Genomic DNA, 23700 nt, shown 5'->3' with positions numbered 1-23700 from the left:
CTTGTCCTAAGATTCTCTGATAAAGTTATTTCATGCAGTGTTTAAGTGAACGAGCAAGGGTACAAGCAACAGATAAAAATAAAAAGAGGTCTCTAAGAAATAGGTTGGTTGTGGGCATAAAACAACATCGCTGCATTGTCTCCATACACCTGAAAACAAAGGTTCTGATGGCTTCATTCTCAACAGTTGTGAATTGTTATACATCAGTTGAGGATCTGCCATCAAACCTCTCATTTGTTCCGATCTTTTGCTGTTCGTGGTCATTGCACCAGAAAATCTTTCTCCTGGTTCCTTGTTTCACTGATTTATGTAGCGTGCTGGGCAAACGTCCTTCAGGCTGGGAAAGATAGAATAAAAAACATGTGGTCAACATGAAGTATGCATATGGTTTTTCTTGAAGTGCATGATGTACTTATGTACTTTTTTTTCCTTCCAGATAATTTTATTTAAAAGTAGCCTTTTCCAGGGCTGCAAAACTATTAGAGATTTAAAACTGATGTGTATGCATAACGAAAGCTGTTTCTGCTTTTAGTCATTTAGGTTCTTTAGCTTTTTATTGATGAAACAAAGTGGCCATGCATATTAATGTGCACCACTATGAAGCACTGACTCGTTCAACCTATCTCAGCAAAGAAGATGCCAAGATTTCGAGTCCTTTCTGCATTTGCTTCCCAAAGGAGATGTTACTTTGTGCCGTAGAATCTTTATAAGGAACTTAAAGCAGTTCCTCCTGCGCTTAAAATAAACAGAATCTTTGGTAACATTCACCTGAGGATTGTAGATACGGCAGCTCACCGCTAACACTTTCCCTTCATGCCAGTTCTGAGAAATCAATTCACTTCTGAATTTTGTTTCTCTGCGTGAACTTTCTCTATTCTGAAGTGTATTTATGGCAGTTTCTGCCTTGCCAGACTTCCTGGAACTATAAAATGTTCTCACTCAGTACACAGAAAACCTGAGAGCTCTCTTTCCTGAAGAACTCATGGCATTGCATCTTAGAAAGCCAACAGAAGGCAACCTGAAGTGGTAACAGTGCGTTCTTATGGATTTGTGAATTTTGTGCAGATGATTTTCTTCCGTGATCGATATTCCTCAGCTGCAAGAGAAAAACTTAGCTTCTAGATCCAAGCAGTGTGGTGGCTTCAAAGATTAAATGTGTAGTTACAGCTCAAGAATGCAGGTCCCTGTGTGTAGGTGGAAGTATTGGGGGAGGCCTATGAATCCAGCCCTTGAAATGCCCTGAGGAATCCTGGAGCTTTAAGGTCCAGTTATAAAGATGCTCTAAAAATACCATTCTGGCATTCTCTGTTTCTTGTTACAGTTGTTTCCACCTTAAGAGTGCTCAATTAATAAATAAAAGATGTTTTTTTTCTTATTAACATCACCTGGGGATCTGACACCAGCAGGGTGTTTTTTCTCAAGCATTCAGACTAAAAGTTGAATTCTCTTGCTAAACCTGACTTGTCCTGTGAGCTGTTTTGCATTTGCACAAGTCCAACCGAGGACTTAATCAGAAGGTGGTGGGAATCCAGCAGTGAATCTGTATTTTTTTTTCCTGCTGTCATTATAGTGCTGTGTGAAAAGCACAGTTTGTCTTGATTGTCTGAGGGTAAATTTTTGTGCCTGTGTTATTTAAGAGGAAGCCTGTTCCTGCAGCTTGAGAATGTTTTGCCACTGCACAACAAACATGAAAACCAGTGAAGTAACTTTTAATGTGCTGTTTTGCAGGGCTGTGCTTTCTCCCTTATCCTCACCAGTGGTTCACATTGTGGCTTGATGCTGTGCACAGACACACACATACAATGCACGTACATTTGGAGGAGGAAAGGGAAGATGGAGAGTTTTAGACCCATGTAGTGAGATCCAAAAGGAATTCTTTGTCTTTCTTCTTGGAGAATTTGATTAGATTTTTCTATATGCAGTCACAGAGTTATTTGACTGCTATGCATCGGGTGGATTTTCAGAGTGGCTCACAAAGTTGCTTGGTACTGTTTCCTTAAAGTTAAATGCAGTTACAATAGATTTGAGAGAGTAGCCTTATCAAATTCCAGCATCTCTGCTTTCGGAAGACTACTGTCCTAAAAACTGTGTATAGACCTGCATCAATCACAGTTATAAAAAGACGAGATTTGCCTTCAGGCTTTGAGGTTATTAATCTCTGAGATCTGTTTTCTTTAGGGCTTGATACTAAGGCAGATCAGGAAATGACTAAAATCTGCAAGGGACCGTTTCTGAAGTAACTGCTTATTTGTTGCCTGTTGTCTCCACTTACAGATAAAATCAAAAGGATTCAGCACCACAATTAGCAGGTTAAATTTCTTCAGGTATGACATACCTTTGGGAGACTGTGAATTTGCATTGTTTTCTCTAACTGTATCGAAGACACAGAATTTATTATCTGGAAGGACATGAATCATGGAAAATAGTATGTTAAATTTTACTGGTTGCCCATAAGCTCACACAGCTGAAATGAAATCATCTGTAATAAGTAGCAGCAAATGTTGAAGATTCGTTGGAATGAATAACAAGACCCAAGTATCTTTTCTTAGGTCTGTTATACTGAAATGAGTTATCAACACAAGATTTCTGGGGATCAGTGCTATTGAAACATCTCTTGCAGCAGATTTCTTGTGAAATGGCAGAACAGCACAAATCAGAGTATCATCAATTGGAGCTGATGTTTTTATAGGGTATCGTCAAACCAGGAAAACTTCTCTCCCTTTTTGTCTGTGGAAGCGATAAATCAATGATGCACATGATTAAACTTTCTGTTGATTTGGGCTGGATATGGATTTTGGCTTAGACGTGGAGTTGAGTGTTTTTTTTTTCCAATACCCAACTCACAGGTTGTAACGCATCTGAAAATATCTCCGTATTTCATTAGAAAGGTTGTGGCAAAGATGTTGCTTCTTGAGGTTGTTGTTCTCTTTAAGTTGGTTTATATGGGCCTACATACAGGAGTCGATCATTAGGCTGTTAGAACAAAACAATATGATTAGTGCTCTTTTCCAATCATAATGATACTCTGATTCAAAGTTGTGTTTAATTATTTTTTTCCCTTTTTTTTAATGACAAAAAAAGTTGGTAACCAAATATAAACAGTGGCCCCACAATACAGAGTAATTAATTAAGACAAGCATTGAAGGAATAATGTGATCTTTCATGGGTTCTCTGCATAAAGCAGGTGCTTATGGCCTGAACTGCAGTGTTAGCTCTGTAAAGGGAGAGCATGCATAATGCTGCTGCAGTTTAGGTAGAAACTGGTGCATGTTGAAAGCAAGGAAGCCTTATGCTTTTGTCCACATCTCAGAAAATGACATTTATTCTTAAACAGTGATTATGAATATAGATGAAGCTTGGAGAGGCGATCTGTGTGGACATCATCTTTCACCCATGGAGCTCCTCAGCCCACAAGAAATAGTATGTGGGCTTGCAGTTTTAAAGGTGAACTTTGTAAGCGTCAGTCTGCTTTAATACCTTTTTTGAAGAGGCGAGGGACTGATTTGTGGCCCAGAGCTTTGTGGTCAAATAACCCCTTGATGACATAATATTGTAGAAGGGGATGTTTGAAGTAGGGAAGACACAAGAAAAGGACATCTTCAGTATCCGAGGGTTGGGATCTTGTTAGATCTTGTAGATCAATGGGCCCCCAAGGCTACCCAGGATACCTCTTTAATAGGCAGAATATGCAGGAAACAAAATTCCTACTGTTTTATCAAAAGGTATGATCTAACAGAACGTATATACTGATGTGTTGCTACTAGATATTGAAGTGTGCTGTTATTTGTAAGTGATGTAAATCATTGTCCTGACTATATAAGGGTGTTTCAAGATTGGTTTGCTCTTTAAAAATGGAAGAGTGTTCATCTTTGTGTGATAGCAGAATTCTCAGCAAGATTGCTGCCTTCGTTCGTCTTAAATGCCGTCCTTGTGTTTGGATGTAGCAGTGCTTCCTTCCTCTCTTGTTTTCATTGTGTGATATTCAGAATAATTTACAACCCCCTTTACAAAGGTGCTGTGGTGTAATGATGGGGACCTGTCTGAAAGGTTGTTGAGGCTCTGAATGCTGTGCGTTGAACTCGGAGCAACAAGATTTTCATTTTTACTTTTAAACAGTAAGTCAAAACCTTCTCTAGCATTTCCAGTGTTGTCTTTTCTACAGCTATTGTTCCAATGATCTCGTTTTCTGTGTTTGTTCCTGGTATGCTGTGGTTTTTAAAGGAATAACAAGCAGCATTAACAAAGCGGGTGGACCATATAAACAGTGCACAAAGTGCTTTGCAGCCACGTGGGTTGAAAGGTGTTTTGAGAGATGAGAGCTTTGAGTAGAAATGTGTGTCTCAGGTTTTTCCCAGAGGTTTTTGAGAGGGTTCCTCCAGGAAGACAACACAGCCAAAAGCCCAGCTGAAGTGTCTCTATACCAATGCACACAGCACATGAAATAAGCAGGAGGAACTGGAAGTAGTGGTGTAGCTGGAAAACTACAATCTTATTGCTGTCACAGAAACACGGTGGGATGACTCACGTAACTGGAATACCATGACTGAGGGCTCTCAGCTTTATAGAAGGGATAGGTAAGGTAGGAGGGGTTGGGGGAGTTGTCCTCTATATTAAGAAGTGGCTAATTTGTGAGGAGCTCTGCCTGAGTGACTAATGAAAAGGTTGAGAGTTTGTGGGTTAAAACTAGACACTGGACTAATGAGAGGTATCATGTGGTTGGAGTCTACTACAGGCCAGCTGATAAAGGGGAACCTGCTAAGTTGGCCTCCTTGCTTCAGCTGCAAGGGGTGTCCTGCATGTAGGGTCTCATCCTGGTGGGGGGTTTCAACCACCTGGATATCTGCTGGGAATACAGCACATTGAGCTGCAAGAAGTCCAGGAGACTCCTGGTGTCCATAGATGACAATTTTCTGGTTCAGATTTTGGACAGATCCACCAGAGCAAGGAAGAAGAGATCATAAAAGAGGCTAAGATTGGAGGCAGCCTGGGCTACAGCAACTGTGCCCTCCCTGGTGATGTTCATGATCTTGAGGAAGAGATGTTAAGGCACATGAGAGATGAGCAGGTGATCTGAGACTGCTGGAGTGTTGTTGTCAACAGCTCAGTGTCCAGATGGAGGCTGGTCATCTTCATCATTTTAATCAACAACATAGATAGTGGGATTGAGTGTACCCGCAGCAAGTTTGCTGATGCCACCAAGGTGAGTGGTGCAGTTGACAGAACAGTAGAGAGGGATGCCGTCCAGAGGGACCTGGACATGCTCAGAAAGTGTGCACGTGAAAATCTAATTAGGTTTAAGAAGGCAAAGTGCAAGGTGTTGCACTTGGGGTGGGACAGTCCCAAATAGGAGTATAGACTAGGAGAAGAAATCCTTGAGAGCAGCCCTGGGGAGAAGGACTTGGGTGTCCTGAGGGATGAAAAACTGGACAAGAGGGACTAAATTTTTACATGGCATAATAGTGATAGAACAAAGAGGAATGGCTTTAAACTCTAAGAGGGTAGATTTAGGCTAGATGTTAGGAGGTTACAGTGGTGAGGTACTGTAACAGGCTGCCCAGGGAGGTTGTGGATGCTCCATTCATGAAGATGTTCAAGGCCAGGCTGAATGGGGTCCTGAGCAGCCTAATTTAGTGGTTGGCAACCCAGCCCCCATGGCCAGGGGGTTGAAGCTAGCTGATCTTCAAGGTCCCCTCCAACTTAAACCATTCTGTGTTTCTGTGATACTTTATAATTAGTATTATAGTTTATGTGCATTCTGAGCGTCTCTTGTGTTATCACTGCATTTTTATGTATAAGCTTATCCTGAGTGCTTATGGGTTTGTTGAATCTACCCCCTTAAATTGCAAAATTACAAGTTCAATTAAACTTCAATTGCAAGAAGCATATACATGAGGAGAAGAAGGCCCTGTGTGAGTTCCCAGATGTTCTCCCTCTGATGTTGATTATTCAAAACCTGATGTCGTTCTTCATCACAGTGTATGATGATCTTATGGGGTCCCTTCTTACCCTGCTCTTACTGGTCTGCATTGATGGTTCCCAAGCTGAAATACAAGAGCAAGCAGCAAGTCTGATTTGAGCTCAGGGTGCTGTTGTTGGGATTGCATGACAGAAAGGAACACTCTGCTGTGGAGACTGGTGTCAGCTGGCACTAAAACAACCTTTCTGGCTTGATTTCTACACAAGGAGCCAGTATGGTGGATGGTGCTGCTCTGGTGGCATTTGTCCATGCACTATCCCTGTTAACAAGGAGCTAGTTCAGTTTGCCTTTCAGATGCTTATTTGCCATGGATCGTCTCAATATGTTTATTAAGTGCTTCACTCAGTCTTCAGTAGAGACATCCTTTTGTTGTTCCTGGGCATTATCTGGAAATTAAGAAATGTTGATTAATGAACATACTTAAAACAAGCACAGAACCTCTCGCTTTTCTCCTTTTGTCGCTTAGCAACAGAATTTCTCCCAGTGCTGTCCCTGTCACTTCAGGAGGACCATATCCACAATATCCTCTCTAATTCTCTTAGTTTTTCCTTTCAGGAAGCCTTGCTAAAAGATTTGGGTAACTTCATCAGCCCCTTGACAGACGTAATAAAGCAGAATGGGATAACATCAAACAATAATTCACTTCGACAGTGTAAACTTTGCTGAATTTATCAGGAGTCTGTTAAGCTTGATAGTGTTTATAATGAAAATTCCCCTCTTGTGAAAAATACCGTGAAGAAAAATAGCTGGGTTAGAAATGTAGTTTTTAGCTCCTTGAAACTCATTCAGGGGATTCATGGTGATAGAACACCTCCTCGTTTATGCATATGTTAATTGCACCAGGCTTCCTCTGCTTCATAACTAATACATAACACCATAAGCTTTATTTCTAAATCAGTCAAATGTGCAATGGTGTGTTTACATATGGATACATAATGTTTCCTCCAAGGAAACTAAAACTTCCATTGCCCTCTCCCACCCCACCAAAATCCGAGTGCTGATGTTTCCTTGTTTATTCCCTGATAGTTCTCTGATGGCAACATGCAGAAAAAGCATTTAAAACTTCTTTGCCAAGTGTTGTTTTCAATAGTTTGAAACTTGGATTATGCCTTTTTAAATATATTCCAGTGCGAGAAACAAGCCTCCTGGATATTAAAGAAGATACGGAACTGGATCCAGAGGAGAACAGCACTGTCTTCATGGGCATCCTCATCAAAGGGCTGGCCAAGCTGAAAAAAATCCCTGAAACAGTGAAAGCCATCCAGGATCGCCTAGAACAAGAACTCAAGCAGATTGTTAAGCGGTCCACGACTCAGGTGGCAGACAGTGATTACCAGAGGGGAGAAAATATTTCCCAGGAAAATCAGCCTAGGTAAGGATATTTCAAGCACTGAAATGTGATTGCTGCAAAGAGATGTCCAGAGAAGGAATGCCAATGTTGTATGTTGTTTGCTGTTTTTTTTTCTTGCGATAGCAGAGATCTTAAATAGTAATTTTTTGGAGAAATGCCTTTGTCTCTCTGAAGGGCTGATGTACCATGAGCACCTAAAAGGCTTGGGAATTTAGGAAATGCATTCAGAAAGGGGGGAAGTATTGTTGCTTTTCCACTAAGGCTGTGGGAGAGGGAGATGCTTCCTTCTGTGCTTGGTCGAAGAAGAGTCTTCTGGCTAAACTTCCAGTACTTGCATGGAGCTTATAAGCTGGAAGGGGATAAGTTTTTACATGGCATAATACTGATAGGACAAGGAGGAATGGCTTCAAGCTAAAAGAGTGAAAATTTAGATTAGATGTTCGGAAGGAATTCCTTGCTCAGAGGGTGATGAGGCACTGGAACAGGCTGCTCAGAGAAGCTGTGGATGCCAAATCCCTGAAGGCATTCAAGGCCAGGTTGGAATGAGCCCTGGGCAACCTGATGACAATCCTGCCCATGGCAAGGGGATTGGGACTCAATTGTCTTTCAGGTCCTTTCCAACCTAAGCCTTTCTGTGATTCTATAAACATGTTTGAAATCCAAATTTGAAGACAGAAGCTCTGTAAAAGCCAGAATTACTTTACTAGTAAGAAGTACAGAATGTTAAGTGCTTGGTTATTTTTTTTTTTTAACATAAACTTTTCATTTTAAGCAGCTTTACAATAGATTGAATTGTAGTGCTGTCTCAGATTGCTGGCATGTATGTTGTAAAGAGCACTTGGTGCTGAAACAAATACTATGTTCCATTGTTGCACTTGGGAAGAGAAGATTCAACTCAGTTACTCATTTCAAGCGCAGCAGAGTCTAATTAAGGTGATGCAGATGCAAAGCTTTGTAATCATATATGGAACTAATTATATCAATAAATATATGGCCAAAAATCTATTTGTTTTGCAGCTCCATTAGTTGCAAAGTGTGAAAATCAACTGAGAAATATGTTTCTGCTGTTCTTCATGGTTTGCTAAAACAGAACATATTAAGGGCTACCTATTGCTTCTAGCTGAATTCTTAATTTGTGATACTGCTCATTGCAGTGATCACCACCAGAAGAAATTAATATTGCACAGCAGAAATCACTCCTGAGGAGAACTTTGGTAAAGAATTCTTTTTCAATTCCTCTCTTTATTTTAGAGTAGAAACATAGAATCATTAAGATTGGAAAAGACCACTCAGATCATCTACCAACCACTGACCCATCACCACTGTGCCTACTAACCATGTTCCTCAGTGCTGCATCTAACCCTTTTTTTAATGGTGAGTGGTGACTTCACCACTTCCCTGGGCAGCCTTTCCCAGATTTCATTGCTGTGTAACCAATTATGCTGTGAAGAGTTAATGTTTGGGTATTGATATCTTGATTAAATTATAGCAGGCTTTTTTGGTTGGGTTGAAAGGCAATGCTTTCATTGTTCACACCAACATGGAGCTTAACATATACTTTGTTCTTGTTTAACATATTCTTAATTCTTGTTTTATGAATTCATCCTGAGAGGTTTCATGGCTATTGCATACCCTTTGAAATTGATAAAGTTGGTTTGGATCATACTTCATTGATGTTAATGTGCCCAGAGGCCTGGGTAAGGTACCAAAAACTTCAGTGGATTTTGGCATTCAGTTAATAGCAGTTTGTGATCCCTTATGATGCCTGTATTGTAAAGCTCTGGAAAGTGTCTTGAATTCCTGTTGAGTAAGGAGATAATTAGAACTGATTCTAAACTGGAATTACATGGGAAGTTTACATCAAGCAGATAAATTCATTTATATTGAAAAGAATAAATTACAGTATGGAAAGGTATACCGCCCCATAAATTAGCTACAATTTCAAATCAAAATGAAGTGACTTTTTCCTGGTGTCTAGAAAAAACAAAGCTGGAACAACAAGGTCCTCCTGTTTCATGAGAGCTCTGCAAGACTCCAAAATTGAACATGATGCAAACTGATTAACTGTTCGTTAGCCAGTCAGCCACAATGATTGTTTGACCTTAGGATTTGGTGAATAAAGTGTTTTTCATTTCACCTTAGTGCAAGTCACATGCGAATGCCTTTCAGAGCTCAGTGCCTGTATTCAGGTACTGTACTTTGTATGATATCCATACAAAACTCTCACCTCTGGCAAATAGAATGACTAATTAGATGGCAGAGAGGAGGTGAGGGCAGAGCAGGGGCTTTATGTTGAGCATTCTGCTGGACAGTTCCCTTCTGCTTGTTAGGTATTTACAGACCAAACTATATGCATCTCTTCATCATCGTGCTGACCCTCTGAGGTTGGCTTATTTCTTTTCCTTGTGGAAAAGATGACATTGGATGCCGCTTGATGAATGTGATTGTGGAGATTCTGGTGCAGTTCTTTCAGAGAATCACCAGAACAATAATAGAAAGCCTCCTCATTGTACAAGAGAGAAATAATCTCTGGAAAACGCTATGAGAGTCCAAAGGCATAGGACAATGTAATATCATAATCGTATTGGAATTGGACAATAAAACCATTATAAATTGCACCCGAATTTTTAAGTTGAATAAAAGGAAGACTTGCATGGCTCTGTGACACAGCTGATGTTTAGATTTTCTGGATGCAGTGATGGTGTATACCTGATTAGTATGAGCCTAACTAGTCAACATGTTTGGCTCTACTTTTCTATGAACATTAACTCTTTATTCATCCCCCACAAAATGATGTGAATACATTAAAATGTGGTTAACTTGTGGGTTTCAGTTACAGAAGGCTGCTGACTTGAGAAGAGAAATAATTTGGACATGCATGGCCAGATTTCTGGGATAGGATTTTGGTAGGGGGGTACATTGCTTTAGCTTTACTTGTACTTGAAGATCCAGCCCAGAAGGAAGAGGTGTATTGCCAGTTTTGTTCTTAAATCCCATCAGCTGGACTCAATGCATTTTACCCCACATGTTTGTAACGTATTTCTGGCATTTTATTTCATCTTCAGACTTTCAAATGAGTAGAGAAATTATATACATGCCAACACTCTGACCTGGCAGAGAACATTGTTGCTTCTAAAATGCCTGAGTTGTCATTAGCGACCTCACTCAGGTGCCAGCAGTCACTTTGCATCAGTTCATTCTCCGTTATTGCCCAGACAATAGGAGTTGCTTCCGGGTCTGTGTCACTGTCTCTCAAGATATTTACCATATTTCTCGGTGAAGGGGTTATGAGATTGCTTTGACAAATTGCCTAAGCCCACTCTTCTGTCATTGTCTGTATGTTTTCTGCTTAGGTCACTCGGTGCTGCAACCTCATGTGCATAAAATCTAGGCCATATCATTTTATGCTGTTTTGTCTTATTGGCTGTCTGACACGGCTTGTGTCTGTCTCCTTTGGGTCACCTTGTTTCAAAAATGACCTGACAGTTCTGGAAGACTTTCAGAGAAAGGAAAATTAAGAGGTGCTGGCTAATTTGAAAATGGGGAGAAGTGGAAAAAGGATTTTTGGTTGAGAATGGAGAATATAACATCGTGTTAGTGACACTGAATAACATGGGTGGGGAAGCTTTCAATTGTACCAGGAGAACAGGAAAATAAGAAGACCAAATAACTGTTCAGTGTAATCCTGTTTTAGTAGAGGCTTCGTAAACAAGTTGATAATGTGAGATCAAGCTCACTTAGAATCAAGAAAAATGAATTTGTCTAAATATCCAGCTAGTTTTGTTCTGCAAAATTATGCTTTCCTGGGGCAACAGTGAGGTATGTGGATAATTAAATTTTCATTAGCAGTGGGATGTTAGCAGAGCTTGGGCTTGCATTGCTAAATTTTCTTAGTGGCAAAGAATTAATGTGATCCCATAAGGGCATCTTTTTGGCATGTCAGTCAATGACACATCGGTTCCTCGAGAAGGAAATCATTTTCTTTCTAAACTCTAATGCAGTTCTTTTAGCTGAGCAGCCACCTGCCCTAGCTGCCCCTTTGGTTGTCTCTGTTACTTGCTATGAGAAGTTGTGTATATCTTGTAGGGGCTTCTGAAGCAATAGTCACCTCTCCCCTGTCCCGTAATAAGCTGGAACAGGTACTTGCTTAAATAATGCAGGGTGGTTTTCAGACAGCCTTGGCTGCACGTTCCCCTGTTGTCTTCACTGGTAACATTGGCGACAGGACAAGAGCAATCAGAGGAGGCTGAAGCTGTGTAGGACATTCCACAGGAGCAACTTCTCTGTTTAGCTTCGACAGGATAGTTATTAAGATTGAAGCAAAACCTAAATGGAAGAGAATGACTTCCATGCTAGATTTTCCTTTATCATTTGTGTATATCTTTTATGCTTCTCTATATCCCCTGACGGTGTCTTATTTAAATATCTAAGGGGTTATAAAAGATAAAAACAGTAGTGTTTTCTCTCTCAGTACTTTTTCTTCAGGCACATCTTAGTTTTCTTAAAAGAAGGAAATAAATATTCACACCAGTTTATTTTGGATTGCTTCTACGTATGTCTTGGTTACACAGTCACTTAGGATGACACAGTTAATCTCGCTGTGTATCTTCTATGTACCACAATTACTGATGATTAGCATGAACACATTCTTGGCCACTTGAAATGTTCCTTGCTGCACCCACCTGGACTTATCCCACAGCTCTTGTAGTTGAATAAAGCTTAATCTGATTAACCATCGGGCTGTGTAGGTGAATGGGGATGGTCCATGTGAGACCCTTGATAGACTGCTGTACAGTGTTACACGTATTTATGTCAAATAATGATGGATGCATGACACACAATGAGCTGATGGGCTTTGTATATCTATTTATTTATTATTTTAAATAATAGCTAGCCTCTGTCCTTGGCAAAATAGAAGTTTAAGCTGAGATAAGTGGTTTTAGCCACAACATCATGCCGGGCTATTCTTGCAAATGTACAACAGCTTTTTCAGTTAACTATCCAGCTTCTGGCTTAAAACAGCTGATGTAACAGGAGGTCTGCACCCTTGAACTGAAGTGGCCGAGACATGAATGCGCACCTTGTTAGTGGCTGTTAACAGAAAGCTGCAGTGTGATGGTTAACGAGCAGAGGCAGCTCTGCTTCTCCTGCAGCCCTTCTGTCCTGATGGTGAGACACAGCAAGTGCGTGATAATTCCTAACTGCTTTAGTTAAATGGAATGGAGCCTGTCTGTCAGAGCTCACAAGCAGATAACATATGGATTTGGGAAGTGTTAACCTCACATTTTGTTGGGGTTACGTGTGGACTTGAATTGCTCATTAAAAAGCAGTGAAATTATCCACATTTTCCTTTTTTTCAGATAATATGGTCAAAGGTGATGCTTTATCACAGAATATGTAGGACTTTGCAGATGTGCATTAATTACAATAATTGGGCTATAAAGAAGCTATAGGAGCAGGTGATATGTTGAGGTGGTAGCTGTAGCTCCTTACACTTAGTAATAAAATTTATAACTTAAGGAACTGATGAACTGTTGTCTTTTATGTTTCATGTTGTTTAATCTGTTCTTGATCTTTCATGTTTAAAACATTCCATGCTGCTCATTTCATAATTTAAGATGAGTATCTTACGTTATGTTTGTATGGGTAAGTAAACGCTTATTGAATTGATACTCTTCCCGTCTTCTGGAGAAAAAGCAGGTAGCCTCTCTGGAACCTTAAAATGATCTGTAATGTCACAGCATTGAAGTGTTCTGAAGTTAGGAATGAATTTGTCTTTCCTGCACCCCAGGCAGAGCATGTTAAAGATGAGCAGCTCGGATATAGAAGAGAGTGCAAAAAGAAAGTTGGTAGGAAGTAACGAGGTATGAAACTTGAACTGGTCCTCTAGGGGCAACAGAGAGTTTGATGCTTTGTTGTGGACTGCCTGGTTGTCTCAAAACTGAGTCTGAAGTCAAGATCTGATTCCTGCCAATTGCCCTGATATGCTGCCTTACAACATGTTTCCAGAATACACTGTAACCTGAGTGGAGGTTGCTCTTGTCCCTTTCAGGTTGCTGCTGGAGCTGCTGGAGCTTCTCTTTGACAAATTCAACGCTGTGGCTGCTGCGCACTCTGTAGTCCTTGGACACCTTCAGCAAACGGTGGCCTCTCCTTGCAGCCAGTATGATGGTGATATCAAGCTCTACGACATGGTTGATGTGTGGGTGAAGATCCAGGATGTCTTGCAGGTAAGAGTCTGTCAGATGGGCACAGTTTCTGCTTGGGACAGTTTTTAAACCAGAATACCACAGCAAACAGTTCTGTTATGCTCAAAGGACAGCTGCACTGGAAGTTGTCTCGACTTATGGTGAGTTTACATGTTTCTAGCAAACTTCTAGATTCCAAAGAGCTTAAATACCAGCGAAACAAAAACTATGGATTCACCGTTACAGTGCATGGAGTAGTTGATTCCTTTTGTCTACTGAGTGATTTAGCAGAAGCTTTCAAATAGTGACACTTTTGTTCCATGTTCCCATGCCATGCCTGTCTTATTAAGTGTCACTGCTCTAATCGCTTGTCTTCCCTTGTCATTACGCCTTGGTTGTAGTCAGTTGAGACAGTAGCTGCTAGCATGTTTTCAGGGGAGCCTTGTTTGATTCATATTCTAAACCATAGCATGCTAAAGCTGAACCTTGCTTAGACTTTATTTTGGTACCACGCCTATCACCATAGCATCTGAGCAGCAGAGCTGTCTGTCACACGACTTTTCTCTCATTCTTTTTGTGAGGTTAACACATGATCAGTAGATTTTTCTTTTTTTTTTCCCCCCCACTTTTTACAATTTGTATCTTTTCCATGTAGAGGACTGTACAATTCACCCATTGTTTTCTAGAGGAGGCTGAAGAAATTAACCTGCCATTGTTTACAAGATTTATGTTGGTCATTTCACCTCTGTCCTGTTCTTGAAAAATACTGTCTCCAGCACCGAACGCACATTTTTATTGTAGGGCACAGGTCTATTCTTGTTTCTCTAAAGGCTTATTGGACTGTGTTTATGGTGACTGTTGAGTCAATGCCTCATCCACTTGATTGAGCAGCTGGGTAAAGGACCTGCTCAGCCCTGGGAGTAAAGGTGAGGGCAGTTCACCTGTGCAACTGCAAGGGGTGGAGCCTGGCTGCATCTCTCTTAGACCTCCCTTTTCCTGGAGATTCCTCCTTTTGAGGCTTTCCCCTGTGAACCTGGAATCATCTGACTCGAGCGAGCAATCTCCTTCCCTTCCTTCATAGCACCTCTCTATTGTGCCAGTCCTTTTGCCATCTTATCTCTGTTGTAATGCCTTTCCTCTTGAACTGATCTCATTTGTACGCTCTGGAATGATGCACGTAGGATTTTTGCTTACACAGATACGGCCAACTGCATGCACGCTGTGAATTTAGGCACTTCTTGAACTTGGTAAATGTATTGTATTGGCTTTTTGATCACTCCCACTGTCTTCTTATCCACTTATGTGTCTTTGTAAAGGATTTTCACCTTCCTTCAGTATTGCAGGAAAAATTTGGGAATATCCAGACAGAGGTTAATGATAAGTTTTCTAAACAAAGGAGTGTCATAAAATTGAAGCTGTCTGGCCCATCAAAGCAAAGACTTCAGGACAGGAGGAAGGGGTTCGGCAGTAAGTATCTCCAGCCACCTTACTGTCATACACAAGGTCGAGAAATCCTTTAAGAGCTTTGAATTGTGCAAACTTTGCTGTAGCAGGACAGGACCCGGGACTAAAAATCCTCCAAGATTTTATCTCCGGTGAAGCAGAACGACAAGGCTGGTAATACCCCCTTATCTGTGAGGGCTTGTGATGGTTTCATTCCTCATGAGTGGTTAAGTGAAGAGTGAGTTACACTGGCTATTACAAAATAACATTGATAAAACTTTTGTACAGAAGCGTATGTAGGTGTGCACGTACAGAGTGAGTGAGCTTTCTTTATTAGGGAGAAAATACATAGCAAGGCCTTTTACAAAAAAAATAACATAAGATGCCAAGGAAAATGTAAAAGCCCAACTGTAAGGATCTCAATGCTATTGGCGTGACAGCACAAGTGTCAGAAGGAGCCTGAAAAGCTTCTATAAGATCCACAGATAGCTTTGCCAGTGCACAAAAGCTGCACTTAAAAACTCCATGATCTCTTGCAGTTTTAGGGTAAGAGATGAGCATCGGCTGACTGTAAAGGAGGAGATTTTCTATTTCTCTGTTCAAAACCTTGTGGGTTGTTTTTTTGTGTGTGATCATAGGAATGGGTTTTTCTGAGCCCAAGACAAAGTTATTTCTATGTCGTGTTTTCAATTAGGGGTAATTTTGTGAGGGGAGACTTTACATTTGTGGCAAGGGGGAGAGCAGAAAACTGTTGTAAAAGTACTTATTTTAAATGCTGTCGGGGGAAGGTGAAAACGTGGAAGAAGTAGGTTAGTGGTGGGGTGCATTGGGGAAACGACGCAATTCCTGCAGGTCATAATGAATGAAACTTATTCACAGTGCTGGAGCAGTACCACATGGCTCTGTAATTCACGCAGATAATCTCTTCCACGCACACATTGTGCATCTCTGCATGTGAAATATGTTACAGCAAGGTTATCTCTTTATAGCTCTGTACTGAAGTCATAATGTGCGCTCACAGCGGGCTGGAAATTGTCTTTTTTTTCCTTGTTTTTTTTTTTGTTTAGCTGGATTTCTGAGTGCTGCCTAATAACAACACAAATCACTGTGGTGTGGTATTAGTGAGGTGGTTCAAAGCCGTGCAGCGTTCAGATACTGAGCATGTAGATGTATTTTTGACCTTCTCTGTGAATAATAAAAGAATAATACTGAAGTCATCGGGAGAAAGACAGAGTGACCTTTTAGAGCTGGCTGCCAGAAAACAAACCAACAAAAAAAATCAGTTTGTCAAAATATTAGAGCAGCCTTGCTTGGTAAAACACAGCTTGAAGTTATTTGTACCAGAGCCAGCCTTGCCTGTAGTAGTATTGCCATACCAACAAGAGAGAGGTGCGGAAGTTGTTTCAGTTTTAATGTGCTATTTTATGTATGGAGTTAATTTAGCTCTTCACTGTGGGTGCGATCATAGAATTGTAGGATGGTCTGGGTTGAAAAGGAACACAATGATCATTCAGTTTCAACCCCCCTGCTATGTGCAGCGTCACCAACCAACAGACCAGGCTGCCCAGAGCCACATCCAGCCTGGCCTTGAATGTCCCCAGGGATGGGGCATCCACAGCCTCCTTGGGCAACCTGTTCCAGTGCATCACCACCCTCTGAGTGAAAAACTTCCATCTGAAAATATCCTTCTGAGGAGCACACTTCGTATAGGATCAAGTGCTTGGTTGGCGAGAGAGCTGTGAGCTGTATGAGAACAGCCCTCAGAGCTGTACTGGTGTGAGTAGTTCATGCCACACTTGTAGATATCTGTACCAGTGGAGGTGACCCACAGTCGCCACTGCTGAAACTCATCACCCACCCCCTCGCTGTGCTGCATCCACTCTTTGTTCCCAGTGTCAGACATCATTTTGTCAGACTGCATCTCTGCTGCTATCTGGCACACAGCAACTAAATGTAACACCAGTATTGGTGGGAAAGTTCAACCTCTACTTCCATATCACCAACATCTGGCTGTGATGCTGTGAGCCAACATAAGAAAATGGGAGGTGTTACTTTTGGAGCAGCCGTCCTATGTCCTTGGGCTAAAGGCAGGCACACCTGTCCCGTTGTGTTAGAGTCAGGGGGCTAACAGAGGACATGCTACAGCACCAATGGATACTTAGTGTGCTGGTTCTTTCTTGCTGTTATCCATTGCAGAGAACACTTAACAGCTCATTCACCATTTTTTTTCTTTCTTAGCACTGTCTTTTGATACCAAGATGAGAGAGAGGCACCTGTCCCTGCTGAATAATACCAGTGTTCATTCAGCTTCTTCAGAAATGTCACCTTCCTGGTGACAGGGTGATCATCCTGTCAGCTTTTGTATGAGTGCAGTACCCTGCTGCTGGAGAAAATGCCCACAAATCGTGACATCTCCATGCATCCTCAGTATCCTGTTATTAGCTTATGCCAGTGCTATTTGCCTCCAAGGAAGAGATCTTTCCTTTTGTAGTAGTGATGTTTGTAGTTGACAGTTCTCGGCCTTTTAAGGAGGTGGCCGATCTCTGATTTCTTTCTGCTGCAGAAGAGAAGGAAATTCACATCGGTGCTGTGGGGATGTACGTGATGTCTTCAGAAGCACCAGGGGGGACAGTACACAAACATTCATGCTTCTGTCCCTGTTTTGTGGTCTTTTGTTTGATGCTGTCAGGTGTTTTTGGAAAACATTGTTATTTAGCAGCCTAAGCATTGCTGAAAGCATCAGAAAGTTGTGACAGGAGAAGCTGAAGGCTGTCCTCTGCCAGCATGTTTCTGTTCTGTTGCTGCAGAGTTGGAAGTACCAGAGACTCCTGAACGATACACCTGTTTCCTTTACTTATTATGCTCCTCTGCCTAGAAGGTGTGTGGCATTTTCTTCCCTGTAAAGGGGAACAACGTATTTCCATGTTTCAAGCAGGGAGATGGAGCAGTTCTGCAGTATGCAGCTAAGTCTGGTGGCCAGCAGTGTGATGTGTTGCTGAAAAGCTGGGCTTCACTTGTAGTTGCCATGCTCCATGTGGATATATTAAAAGCAAAATACACTTCTCCTTTAAGCAGGGTAAGGCAGTGGGGTTGAGCAGTCACTTGATTTACCCCATTGCATCCCCTGGAAGAGGTGTAGAGAGGGTTCAACTCCACAGCAGGCTGTACAGATCTGTCAGCTGTGCTGTGATACCACTACTTCCACCTCCACGTCTGAGGATGCTTCTCTTCTTCTGGCATTGATGCTCATTTTCTTAGCAGGTATCTAATTTGACGGATTTGGTTTGGCCAGATGTTTTCTGCTGGCTGCATATTCTGCTTGCTCAGGTCCCTGAACTATGTCAGTGTTGGCATAGGGGAAAAGAGGGAAGCAAAGGGTTGATGTTGATATCTGCATCTTTACTCAGCCAAAGCTGCTATGTTGAGCAGCACCTCAGAGCACTCATGCAAAAAGCAGGTGGCTTATTGCTTAACCTGTGTGGATCAGCACAGTCCTGGCAGCAGTGTAAAAAGCTTACTGAAATGGATGGTGATGCTAAAAGCAGTTCAGGAGTGGTCGCCTATCGTGATCCCTGAATCTCTGCAGTAGTGATTTCAGTTAAGAAGGTATATACTCTGGAATAGGATATCAAATCTCTCTTTGCAGAAGCTTTGCATTTAAAGGATGAATTAACTGTTTATGGCACAGTTAATTGTAATAAGGTACGACTCTTGTATGAGAAGTGTTAGTGTTAATATGTCATAAATACTAGTTGAAATGTCACAGCAATACGTGAAACAGCCGTCACATCTGGGAAGTTCACCAGGTAATATCTTGGCCGTGCAGTAGCATTATTTATCAGAACGTTGTCTTGGGGAAATTAATGGTTTCATGGTTGTCTTCAAAATAATGTGCCTGACAGTTTTTCTGGTTCCCTTTAAATGATCTTAAATGTGTGGAACTGATGCCCTCGGACTCCTGCCTGGTTTGTCTCATTAATGCTCATCTCTCATTTAGCTGAGAGGATGATGGCTGTGAAAGTGATTTTTGTTCAGCATTTGAAAAACACCGTTTCAATCTTGGGTGCACAAAGGATGGAGAGAGAGTGCTATGCTCTCCAGGATGCTGATATTGAAAATTGGAATTTAAATAATTACAGAGCAGGCAACTTGGCATGTTTTTTTCCCCATCTCTTATTGGAAGTGAACTCATAGCATGAATTATTTAGTAAGAAATACAGCACACAGAGTGTTACATGACTTTTTTTTTTTCCCTCTGCTAACATCTACTAGGAGCATGAAAAACTTTCAGTGAAAGTATATGGGCCAGGATAAACGTCGCCTGTTTGAATCCAAGAAGGGACAAGATGACATTGCAGGAAGGTGTTTCCTTAAACTTTGCTAACACTGAGTGTACTTCAGAACGATATGTGATATCTTTTGAGCTAATGCATTTGATAGACTCATTCCAACTTATCTAATGGTTCAAGTTATCTCCTTATGCTTTCAATCAGGAAGTAATTGGGTACTTAAGCTCCCGAGGAGATGTGCTGTGAATTCAGGATGGCTAAAATTGCCCAGGTAAAGGTGACAAAGTTGTCAAGTGCAAAGTGTCATAGTGTAGGGTGTATTATGCAATTGAAAGGGCAAGGAACGAGGTAGCAATGGCACAGTTTGCTGTCAAAAGCAAAGAATGTGAAGCAGAAATTCACATCGATCTGTTTTCCTTATCACCGAATGATTCTTGCTGAAGTGTGTTTAAAACTGACTGAATGGCTTTGGTAACAGGTACCTGGAAGAAGTCCAGGGCTGAACTATGAATGCTGGGTTATTGTTTTTCCCCAGGAATGGTCCTTGTTAATTGAACTGCGCTGTATTAGCGTGGTGACACAGCAGAAATAGGTGAGAATAATTCTACGCTCCAGCTTTTATTTCGGCAGTCATATGTATCCCAGAGCTGTTGATCCAATTTATTTGATAAACACTAACGTTTACTTTAAAGTTCAAAGAGATAAAGCCCTGCATAAGAATGAGGTATTTGAACAGTGTACAAACACTTGTGCATTTTATTGCAGAAGGGGTCACTGGGCTCATGGTTTGGGAGATTTAAAAATATGAGCTCATGTAATGAAATTCTTGCTGGTATGTGAGCAAGGGAAAAAAATAACCATCTTCTGGCCATACTGTTGAGTCTCAAGCTGCAATGAACCTGAGGGGCTCTTCAGTTTGGGTAGATTTCCCTTCTAGAAGTTGAGCATGGCAATGGAGTTATAAAGTTTTGGCAGGATTTTATAAATATTTAAGTAACTCAATGAATTACAAGCATATATATATTCCCCCCCCCTCTGAGAACAAGGGGAAATGGTTTCATACTAAAAGATGGAAGATTTAAAATGGATATAAGGAAGAAGTTCTTTAAGGTAAGGGTAGTGTGGCACTGGCACAGGATGCCCAGAGGTTGAGGTCAGGCTGGGTGGACTCCAAGCATCTGGTCCAGCTGTAGATGTCCCTGTTCAATGCAGGGTATTTGGAGTAGATGGCCTGTAATGGTCCCTTTCAACTCAAATGATTCCGTGAAAAGGTCAGCAATACAAAATGAGGGAATAGCATTGTTTCCTACTTTGATTTTTGGCAGTTTGAATGGAACCTGTGCATTTTGAATCCTTTTCCACTGTCAAATACTCTCTAATGTGTACAGTTTGAGAGTACAGAAGTCTTTCTGTTTTTTTAAGCTAACATTGTCTTTCTTTAGCAAATTGGAAGCTCTCAGAAGATGAGTGTGAAGGTTGTTGAGTGGCCACCACGCCTGGTGTGAAGGCTGTGTTTCAAATTGCCAGCAACAATATGGGCATTCCATACAAAAATGTACAAAATTGCCAGCCTGTAAATTGCTCCTTAGCCTTCGTGTTCTGCAGCTGTTAATTTATGGGTTGATATAGAAGAAATGGAAGGTAGAGAAGAAGCCTGGGGAAGAGAAAGCTGTGGGGTGAACTCATTGCGGCCTTCCAGTTCCTAAAGGAAGCCTACAAACAGGAGGGGAGCCAACACTTTGAAAGGGTAGATAATAGCAGGACATAGGGAAATGGTTTGAAGTGGTGGGAGGGAAGATTTAGATTGGATGTCAGGGGAAAGTTCTTTACAGAGAGAGTGGTGAGGTGCTGGAACAGCTGCCCAGAGAGGCTGTGGTTGCCCCGACCATCCCTGGAGGTGTTTAAGCCAGGTTGGATGGAGCCCTGGGCAGCCTGGGCTGGTATTAAATGTGGAGGTTGGTGGCCCTGCCTGTGGTGAGGGGATTGGAGCTTCATGATCCTTGGGGTCCCTTTCAACCTAAGTCATTCTGTGATTCTCTGACATAGAAGAAACAGTAATGTGCTGTAGATACACACAGTGTCTTTAGTTGTAGCCATTTCCCTAGATTCTCAAACAGTTTTGCTAGGTCTGATGTGCTTTTTTTCCCAGTTACTATCAGTGTCCGCTGCACTTTATTACTCCTGTCAGCTAGAATTAGGAGAGACTACAAGTAATTCATCAGCATTTGTAGACATGTTTTATAGGACTATAAAACCACGCTACTTTTGATGTGCTGACGTTATTCACACTGGGTCCCTGTGTGGCAGTGAGACACACTCTTACTAGCATCATAAAAATGCTGTGAATGGGAAAAGGCCAAATGCTCATCATGTCCTCTCTGCAAGGAGTCTAATCTGACAGCAGTGCATGAGGGATTCATGCAGGCAAATTCCTGCTAATGTTACAGACTAGCTGTGTTCCTAGGGAAATGTTTGGAAACTGTTGTGCTTAAAAGCCTTTCCACTCCTGCGCTGTGCACTTGTTGTGTTTAACATGCATGACATTTACAAAATGCTAAGGTAGAATCTTTGGTTTTTTTCCCTGAAGTTTACCAGCTCCTGCTGTTTCTTTCCCGATATGAAATCTCAACTTTGTTTTTCTGGAGGCCTGCGTGATTTTCTTCAGTAATTTGGTGACATGGGAATTGTGTTGGGTAAAGTTTTCTTAAATTTCTCCTCCTGTTCACTTTTCTTTGTTTTTATGCTCATAGATGGCAGTGTTTGCAGGTGAGCCCTTAACAACTGACTCCTAGGACTGAGAGCAAAGTGAGTCAAGATGCTCAGTCCTCCTCAGTTGGAAATTGCCACACTTACATACATCATATTCAGAAAAGGGCTGGAAGAATTTCCATTTCATTTCTTTCTCTTTCATTCTACTCACCCACTGCTGCTTCATGCACACGCATGCACGCCTTTCTTCCACCTCTATCCAGATCTTTTCTCCTTCTTTCACCATTATCACACTCTCAGCCTTCCTTCAGGTCTCCAGCCAGAATCATAGAATGGGTTTGGGTTGGAAGGGACCTTTCAGACCATCAAGTTCCAACCCCCCCCCCCACTATAGGCAGGGTCACCTCTCACCAGACTAAGCTGCTCACAGCCCCATCCATCCAGCCTGGCCTTGAATGCTTTTAGGTAGGGGGCATCCACAGCCTTGCAGGGCAGAAGAGAAAGTCCAGCATTTATGTGGATACATAAGCAAAGACGTAATGCTACGGCTGGGAAAACAGCAGATCCTTTCCATTTGTGAAGGCAGATGCGAGTCTGTGCACATACACTTGGTAAGGTGTTGCTGCTGCAGCTTCAGGCACGTCTGCAGCACTTTGAAACGTGCTGCGGATCTGTAGTAGTATGCATAAAATGTTTTAGGAACATCTATTTCACAGCGTGATTCTCATCATCAAAGTGACTTAAGTCATCTGATCTCACCAGGGTGATGCCATTCTGTGTTTTACACATGGGGACGCTGATGTTTGAATGAGCGGAGGAAAAAAAAACACCAGTGAAAGGTTGGGAAACACTTATTAGTTTTGGTTTGAATTTTGATACTGCAGAAGGAGGGAGTCTACTGTGTGAGCTTTTTGGTTGGCTTTATTCAGAGTTTTTGAGCTTTTTGTTCCTCTTGACATTGTGGATGCTCTGCACTGCTGAGAATCGGGACATGAATATGCATAACACCCAACACTTAAAATTTGGTGTTTCAATTAATGCCTTGGTGACAATCCACAGGCTTCAATATTCTGCTTATTTGGTGCTTTCTTTCATGGTCTCGCTGACCAGCTGCCTTTTCAAGTGGCTTTATTTAGCAAGTCTGCACGTAGTTCTCATTGATTTTGAGTAATATGTCACTGGGTTTATAAATGCGTTATTTTTTCAGTGGATGGTGTGAATTCTGGTTATAGAAACTGAAGGCTTGAGTCTGAAGCGGGTAGAGAGAGGGTACATACATGAGTGGGAGCCATGGTGAGAAGGTATTAAAACAGAGTCAACCGTGTTATTTTCTCATCATTAGTTCACATATATTCTTCAGCTTGAGCAACTTCTGCTGTACCAAGTTTTCACCATCTTTTATCCCAAGTGCTCAGGGAACATAATCTCTGCTTCTATATATATTGTGTAATGGTGTATTACAAACCACCAGCAAGTGGCTGATGATTCACCAGTGATTTCTGGACTGACAGAGTCTGAGGAGCTCAAAGCCTGCGTGCTTTGCTGGGAATGACGAACTCCCAACTTGTACTGAGAACAAACAACGCTTCTCCACCTCCAAATCCTTCTGTTGCTCTCCTCAGTGTTCTGATAATGGCAGCTGCTGACATCTAACCATGAGTTTAAAAAAAAATAAAGAAAACTCAAGATTGACTGGAACAAATCAACGTGGGAGATGCTGATGTGACACAGGCTGAAATGGGC

General features: G+C 41.6%; 1 protein-coding gene across 3 annotated transcripts in view; it reads left to right on the top strand.

Moving 5' to 3' along the window:
* EXOC4 (exocyst complex component 4) overlaps positions 1–23700 on the top strand; it is a 375161-nt gene that overhangs the window by 38725 nt on the left and 312736 nt on the right. For all 3 annotated transcript variants that reach the window (XM_032448867.2, XM_085511676.1, XM_085511669.1), the window contains exons 6-7: positions 7106–7349; positions 13381–13558. In XM_032448867.2, the coding sequence (XP_032304758.2) occupies positions 7106–7349; positions 13381–13558 (422 nt within the window). The remainder of the gene's footprint in view (positions 1–7105; positions 7350–13380; positions 13559–23700) is intronic.

This window comes from Coturnix japonica, chromosome 1 (genome assembly GCF_054131305.1).
Source record: "Coturnix japonica strain WE chromosome 1, WE-NBRP24, whole genome shotgun sequence".
NCBI lineage: Eukaryota > Metazoa > Chordata > Aves > Galliformes > Phasianidae > Coturnix > Coturnix japonica.
Note: the sequence above shows the minus strand (reverse complement) of the source record. Positions and strands in the feature narration are given on the sequence as shown.